The sequence below is a fragment of the Echinops telfairi genome, unplaced genomic scaffold (assembly GCF_000313985.2).
Source record: "Echinops telfairi isolate 266 unplaced genomic scaffold, ASM31398v2 ScPeMD7_7407;HRSCAF=8445, whole genome shotgun sequence".
NCBI lineage: Eukaryota > Metazoa > Chordata > Mammalia > Afrosoricida > Tenrecidae > Echinops > Echinops telfairi.
Window position 1 is genome coordinate 6,715,721 of NW_022111307.1, and position 8,439 is coordinate 6,724,159.

Below are 8,439 nucleotides of genomic sequence, written 5' to 3' on the forward strand. Positions count from 1 at the left end.
CTACAATTCAGAAAGTGGGATCAAGTCACATTCTCGGCCAGAACAAAGGTTTGGAAGGGGGAGAGAAGCCAGCTGAACGGAGAGTCCCTGAGGGCTCTGGATGAGTTTTTGCAAAGACTATGAGCAGCAAACACATACACTGACTTTGCTCATAAAGGGGCAAAATCTGAGCTGAATGGAAGTGAAGTTGCAGTCTTTATTTATACTGCTTCTCCACCATCAGAGGGCCTTTACTAAACAAGATTGAGAAGTACTGTATTACTCTAAGATGTTTATCATTTCCTTAGCTTATTCTACTCTTGACTTATAAACCCACAACTTCTGAAAAAGTTCACTTTTAAACATCCTTTCCTCTAGACCAGGGGTCCTCGAACTTTTTAAACAGGGCGTCAGTTCACTGTCCCTCACACCCATTGGAGGGTCGCACTATAGTTTTAAAAAAAGTATGAACAAATTCCTATGCACACTGCACATACCTTATTTTGAAATAAAAAAACAAATGGGGCAAAAACACCCAGCGGGCCGGATAAATGTCCTCGGCGGGCCGTAGTTTGAGGACCCCTGCTCTAGACCTTTACAAGCTTACCTGTGTGCTAAGGACTACAACCACTTCTCCCCAGTAGGTCACTGTCTAGCATGTACAATAACTAGTCTTTAGTTTCAGAGTCAAAGGATACGGATGTTAGTACGGGACACAGTGAGAACTATGGACCTCAGGCTGCGCTGTGGTTAGATGATGAGCTCCTCAGAGGTAGGGACAGCTTTTGTCACTTTATTTTTCCTGATAGCCTAGCCCAGTGCCTGGCAAAGACATGGTGGGTCGGTTTGATGAATGACTCCTGGTCTAAGTCACATGAAGGATGACTGGTAATGCACACAGAAAACACAACTGTCAGGTCAGACAACCCTTCTCGAGAGAAAGCAGGATCGCTGGTGAGAATGGTAGAGAGAGTAAGTCCTTGACTGCTCTCATCCCAAACCCAGATTAGGGTTTTCCAACCAGTCTCACATCTCAAGAGAGGTGGGGCAGCAGGAGGTACGGGGAAGCAGAAACATTTCTGACCACCTCACCCAGTTTCAGCATGTTGTTCCAGGACCCAGAGTCTGTTAGTTCACAAGGTGTAGAGTTTGGAAATATCTGAAAACCAAAAAGAATCATCTCTGTAGCACCTACATCCTATAGGTTTGATAAGTTTCTCATATTAAAAAAAAAATCACTCTCTTGATGCTTTAGTACAGCGGTGTGGGTCGTGACCCCTTTGGGGGTTGAATGACCCTGTCACAGGGGTCACCCGATTCATAACAGAAGCAAAATGACAGTGAGGAAGTAGCAACAAAAATAATGTTAGGGTTGGGGGTCACCACCACATGAAGAGCTGCACTAAAGGGTCGTGGCATTCGGGAGGTTGAGAACCACTGCTTTAATAGGTTTGCTAAACAGACGAGATCACCAGTAAGACCAGAGGTTTGAATTGTCTGACTCAAAAATGACTCAAAAATAATAACAACTCTAGGTTCTTCATACACATTTACATGAGGAAACTCCATGCATTAGTAATCATGTTCTTTAGAAATAAATATGCTTGAAATGTTTCATTTCTTAGCCTTTAATTTCTTGATCTTTAACTCAAGGCTAATAAAGGCACATTTCTAGAAAGAAGCTATTCTACATATTAATTCTCCAGAGATTGTTTCTGAAAGTCAACTTTAACAACTGAGTGCAGGTGGAGACCCCCACCCCACTGACCTCTCCGGAAGGGGCCACATTCCGTGTTCCATTACAAGCAGACGTCACCATGGGCTTTGTGGTCAGCTGCAGCGGGAATCCAAACAAGCTGGCAGCATTGTAGAGACTGGTTTTCACTTGGTGAATGAAGCAATCTAGAAAGTGCCAATAAACATGAAGAGTAATACACTTCCAGGTAATAATATTATCTCTTACAAAGAATCTAAATTTCATTATCAATCCTACTTTCAAACACTGAGATAAATAAATGCATCTACAACGAGACTTTTCCTGACTGGATAACTAGAATTCCAATATTGTAATTGGTTTTAGAGTGCAGTACCTGGAATGCTACAAAATCACACCAACATCACTTCAGCAGCTCACAGTCTGACTAGCCAAAACAATGCCCTGAAATTGCAGCTGTTAAGCTACAGCATTAAGTTCCCCAGAATATATCAAATCAATCTTTCGCAAAGACATAAGAGGATAGCAGAGACACCCAGGGGCACGTAGTACCCAGACAGAGTCCTGCAGGAAGCAATGCCATCTCGCACTGGGTTCTCCTTTCCACAGCGGGAAGGACCATGGTACCACAGAACTGCCTTACACAACTGTTTTCTAAGGACCTACTAGATCTTGGGTGTAAAGTAATGAAGCATAAGACATGCAATTCTTCAACATACAACCCCACCTCCCACCCCCAAAGAAAACGGAATTGTGCTGCGCAGAGCAGAGCTTTCGTGGTAAACATTTTCCCCACTAGGTGAGCACTGAGCAACTCGCTCTGAGTTAGTGCATCCAGTGGTGTCACCTGGGAAGGTTCTCTCTGATCACAGTGAATTTTCTTGTAAGAGCAGTTTCCTTGAACCTCGCTTTTTGTGATGGCTGATTTATTAGAACAGCATGCAGCTGTGAAATTTTGTTTCCTGCTTGGGAAAAATGTCACAGAAACTGTTGTGATCTTAAACGCAGCTTACAAGGAGAGCTCTAAAGTGTATGAGTGGTTTCCCCATTTCAAAAAGGGTGACATGTTGATTGATGACAAACCTGGTTCTGGACATCTGTCAACTTCGCAAATGGATGAAAATGTCAACTTGTAGTACATTTGGAGTTCGTTTCATCGGGTCAGACAATAACCAAGCTTTTTATTTAGAGGTTCTGAAGAGACAGTGTAACAGTGTGCAATAAAAAAGACCTGATTTATGGCAGATTGAGGGCTGGTTTTGCCATCACAACAGTGCACCTGCCATCTCAGTGTGCCAGTTTTTGGCAATAAACAGCATGCCCCTTTTGCCCCACACACCTTACTCACCTGACCTCGTACCATGTGACGTCTTTTTGTTTCCACAGATGAAGAGGGACATGAAAGGACAGCAATTTGACAACATAAAAGAGGTGAAGGAAAAAATGAGGGAGGTGCTGTCAGCCTTCCAAACACATGAGTTTGAAAAATGTTTCGAAGAACAGAATCGCAGGTTTGACAAATGTATTAAGTGTAATGGAGGGTCCTTTGAAGGTGTTAAGGTTGTTTTTGAAAAAATTAAATACATAGCTTTGAAGAAGAAGAAAAAAAATTCCTTTTTTTTTTTTTTGGTACCCCTCGTAAGGCTCTCTTGCTTCTGGACACAATGTGTTGGAAGATGACAGGTGCATCTTTCCTGTTTCCCTCGGTTTTTGTACATTGACAACATAAGTACATACATAAGGAAAACCCTTCAGCACTTTCCCCATTTCGTCCATTATCACTAACCTCTGCCTTAAGTTTTCAACATTATCCTGTCTTGCTCTTCTACAGAATTAGTCTCGGAAACCCACAGGGGCAATTCTACCTGTCCTATAGGGTTGCTGTTAGAATTGTCTCAATGACAGTGAGGTTTTTGTTTTCTAAGGCACTCACTGCAGAGATCATCATCTTAGGCACATTATTCTTTAGTTTAGAAGGGGGGGAGACTGAAATGGTAGCTTTTGAGCAATAAGCACTCAGAATATATATTTAAGTATATGTTTTCCAGAACGACAGGAAAATTGATCATTACTGCCATTCAGACCCGAGATGACAAGAGGCATTCTTTGAAACATAGTAAATAGTAGCCACAAAGTAGTAACAAAGTATTCATTAGATTTAAATGAAATATCAACACAGACATGTCTGCTCTCAACGATCACATCTGGAGGGAAACTTAAATCCAGTCTTTTGTAGGGGAGGGGGAATATAGTGTTACAGTACTCCATCATGTCCTTTCCCTTTATGTATTGATTTCTAATTTGATAAGATAAACGCAACATTTAAATAGCCATTGTAATATGTATGATCATATTCGCCATGCTGTGCAATCACCACCACTACCTGCTTTCAGAACTTTTCGTCACCACAAGTAAAAGCCCTGTACCCAGTAAGCACCCACTCCTACTCTCCAGCCTGGGTGGCCACTTGTCAGCTGTCTTCCTGTCCTGCTCTATTCCAGTGTTCCATACAAATAGGATCATACAACATCTAACATCACATCTCTGGCTTATTTCAGTGAGCAAAATGACATGCATGCCATCAAATGTATTAGAACTCAAGCTTCTTGCTTAAACTTTGTTTCTTTTTAACTGTAACCTAGTTTTATTCTCTTCTATCAAGCCCTTCAGATATGGGAAGAGTTTTTGACGATACATTAGATTTATTTTTCACACTCAGCTAGTAGAACTAAATTCCTCAATATGAGTTAGTTTGTTTCTTCCTCAAAGTAAAAAGCATCTTTTCTTTATGGGAAAATTTAGAATTAAAAACCCATCCACATATGAACAGGGCAGTCCCTACTGGCAGTGGTTACCTGTAGGAAAGATGACTGAGCAGCAGAGAGACAAAAAGACTTAATTTTTCACTAAATACACAGTTTACTACTTTCTGAATTTTATTTCATGCAGATATATGCGTCTATTAGGATAATTTAAAAAATTAACATTCAGTACCTAGTCTTGGTCTTTTGGCTGGTATTTCATCAGTGTCCTCTTCTGTGGAAAACAGACTGCTGAAAGGAAATGGGGGAGAAAAACAGTGTATATATATAAATACACACACACACACACACACGCACACACACATATCCTTTAATGTGTATGTAAACATCCCTATAAGTAAACTTACCATTCACACAACACACCCTCTTGCATCCTTTTTACCTTAATATTGGCCAACTGACGTTTTATGAGAACACGGCGCAGTTGTTCATTGCCATCAAGCAGACTGACTACTGGTGGCTTCATGGGCCTGCAGTTTGAGGCGCTAACACTGGGTTTCAATCATTTGCAGACATATAAAACTCCTCGTTATATAAACTGAGAAACAAACTTAAAGCAGGCTATGACTCACTTAACTAGTCAATAAGGCCAGAGCCTAGAATCAGTATACCCCTTTTTCCCCCTTTAGAATGCTTTTAAAATAAGCAAATGACCTCCTTTTAAAAGACCTCAAAGAAAATATACGCAGCTTTAAAAAGTTCTTAGCCAGAAAATACTTTAGCCAGAGGATCTTTGTTTTGCCAGTGGTTTTGAGTTTACTTCGACGTGGCCGGGCAAGCGCCCCTCAGAGGGTTGCGGGTACTGGGCAAGCACACCTGTGATCTGACAGTAGAGTGAGGTTCTCACAACTTCTTTTTGGTATTTTGATTTTTTTCTATAAAAAGAACCCGGCACTTCTCTAGTTCATAGCTGCCCTGCCAGTGGTGTTGGCCGATCAGGAGGGGCCTGGCACTTGGGAGGCTGGACTGCCAGGGGGCTTCCCCATGGTGTCCTTTGCCAGATCACAGGCCTGGGGTGGTGGGGTGGTGGTGGAGGGGGATGGCTTCCCCAGGCAACACAGCACTTCCACAGAGAGCTGTTCCTGGAAGAGGACCCCAGGTGCCAGCAGTAGTCATGGGTGGCCATAGGTGAGCTGCTGGAGGGGACCACCACCATGCTCCCACGGAAGGACAAGGGGCTAAGCCACGGGGTCCACTGGGGCCAGAGGCCACTCCATGACCGCGACTGCGTGGGAAGGTGTCGAGAAAGTGTTTTAACTGCCTCTTTACTCTGGAAATGTCATTACGGTGATAATAAAGAAGTCGTGAATTCAGGAATATTTCCCAAGATATCCCACAGAACGTTAAAGGTTCATAGTATACTCCCATTCATCTGAATCCTTTTGATTGATTATAGTCACAAAACACACACACACACACACACACACAGATTGATTATAGTCACAACACGCACACACACAGATTGATTATAGTCACAACACACACACACACACACACACACACACCACCACCACCACCACCACCACCACCACCCAGAATCCAGGAGAACAGCATTCACTTTTACTTATAAACATGCCAACACACCTTCCTGTCTTGATTTTGACTGAAAGGCGGCTTATATTGAGAGTTGTTCAGCGCATAGGTTCCCCAACTCATTTGGCCTACTGCTCCCTTTTCAGGGGGGAAAAGGTGTCTCAGCTCTGGCAATTAAAAACGATGTCCCCAGTCTTCCCAGATTTGTTATGAAATTAGAAGGCATGTTTTAGATTTCTATTTCCTAAGCTCTTTAGCAAAGCTGAAAGGGGGCTAGTCCATATTTGACATGAATTATGGGTGTAAAACATTGCTTACTTGAGTTTTCTATTTCTGTCCTTGTTCTTTGCCAAAATGATGTGAATATACAGAAGTATTTCTGTATTATTTTAAGAGTTTTAGCACCAGAGCAGTTCGTAATCAATTACAGACCTTTTCAAGGGAAAGCTCAATAATTTTATTCAAGTGTTGCTATTTTTTATATAAAACATAAAAAACAATTAGTGAAACTCACAGTGTGGACTTAGGATGGGGTGGAATCATCAGTATCATGATCTCGCTCTGTAATGAACTTGCAGTAGAAAATCATATTCAGCTGTTGCCTTCCCTTGCCTGCATTCAGACAGTCTGTTCTGCTCCTCCTAGCTAAGCGCCTCTGCTGCTGGTCCCAGAAGGTGTGCTGTCTTTTCCTCCCATGAATAAAGTGCAGATCATGGTCTTAGGTCACAGCTCAAAGTGCTACCATTGTAGATTTATTGTATTGTGTTCATAGCAAGTTTATTTGATCTTCAAGTTGACCAGCAACAGCCTGCTAATGTGGAATCCTCTGTGTGACTCAAATGCATACTTCTGCAGACGTGCACAGTACCACATTCTGCTATCTGTGCTGTGTGCTTGCCAGACAGGTCTGAAGTTGTGCACTTTAACAAAGTTTATTCCAAAACACTTCTTGAGGGCAAAGAGTTGTTGCATAGGGGCCTGAGTTTATGTCGATGGCGGTGGAATAATTTGGAAAAGGATATCAACAATGGTTGTACAACAGGAAGAGTATAATCAATGACAATGAATTACACAAGTATAAGCTGTAGAATTGGATAATGTTCTGTTGTATGTATTATTGCCACAATTTGAAAAAATAATAATTACACAAACAACTACAAGAAAGAAAATGTTCTAGAATTGAATATTATGTCAATTGTACAACTTTTCTTGATATGACTGAATTATTGAATTTTATGACATGTGAATGAAGTGCTAATAAAACTGTTATAAAAATTTCATCTAAGAGCATATGGCTGGCCCCACTATGAGACATGACATCCCTCACTGACCCATAACCCTACAGGGAACAATACTGGAGACAAAGCATGGGAATTCCACCCCATCTGATCCCACCACACCGAGGCTAACCACCAAGGGCGTGCAACAGAACACCAAGGGGAACAGAGCAACGAAATCCCCAGGGAATACCAAAAATAGAATTTGGGGCCAGGGCTTGGCACCCCATCAGACTCCATCGGAAAATATTCCTAAAGGCCAACTAACAGTCCTTGAACTAAATACAAGATTTTCTTTTTTGTTGTTGTTGGGTTGATTTTTTTTTGTCATTGGCTTTTTGTTGTTTTGTTTTCTTTGGTTGCTTGGTTTTGCTCTGTCTTGTTTTTGTGCATGTTATTATCTCCACAGGTCTGTCTAAATAAGATAGGCTGGATGAACAATCTGGAGGAGAAAACAATGGGACCGACAGTTCTGGGGGGACATGGGAGAAGAGGAGGTGGGTGGAAAGGTAGTTAACAAACTCAGGGACAAGGGAACAACAAGTGATCCAAACCGGTGGTGAGGAAGGTGTAGGAGGCCTGGTAGGGCGTGATCAAGGGTAATGTAACTGAGAGAAATTACTGAAACCCAAATAAAGGCTGAGCATGATAGTGGGACAAGAGGAAAGTCAAAGGAAATAGAGGAAAGAGCTAGGAAGCAAAGGGCATTTATAGAGGTCTAAATAAAGACATGTACACATGTATATACTGTATAGTTATATATGAGGATGGGGAAATAGATCTATGGTCATATATTTATAAGTTTAGTATTAAGATAGCAGATGGACATTGGGCCTCCACTCAAGTACTTCCTCAATGCAAGAATGCTTTGTTCTTTTAAACTGGCATTCCAATCGCTGAAGACAAAGTGGGTGCATAAGCAAATGTGGTGACGAAAGCTGATGGTGCCCAACTATCAAAAGATATAGCGTATGGGGACTTGAAGGTAAACAAGTGGCCAGCTAGCTCAGCAGCAACAAAGCCCACATGGAAGAAGCACACCAGGCTGTGTGATTATGAGGAGTCCAAGGGATCAGGTGTCAGGCATCAAAGAACAAAAAATTGTATCACTGTA

General features: G+C 41.9%; 1 protein-coding gene across 3 annotated transcripts in view; it reads right to left on the minus strand.

Annotated features, from left to right (window-relative positions):
- The window catches only part of SENP2 (SUMO specific peptidase 2), a 36,799-nt gene that overhangs the window by 25,507 nt on the left and 2,853 nt on the right, over positions 1 to 8,439 (minus strand). The window contains exons 2-4 of one of the 3 annotated variants that reach the window (XM_045296429.1): positions 4,688 to 4,743; positions 1,748 to 1,881; positions 1,072 to 1,138 (exon numbers count right to left, since the gene is read on the minus strand). In XM_045296429.1, coding sequence (XP_045152364.1) covers positions 1,072 to 1,138; positions 1,748 to 1,881; positions 4,688 to 4,743 — 257 coding nt within the window. Of the gene's footprint in view, positions 1 to 1,071; positions 1,139 to 1,747; positions 1,882 to 4,687; positions 4,747 to 8,439 lie in introns of all 3 variants that reach the window. The other 2 variants (XM_004713423.2, XM_045296430.1) reach the window with 2 other exon arrangements.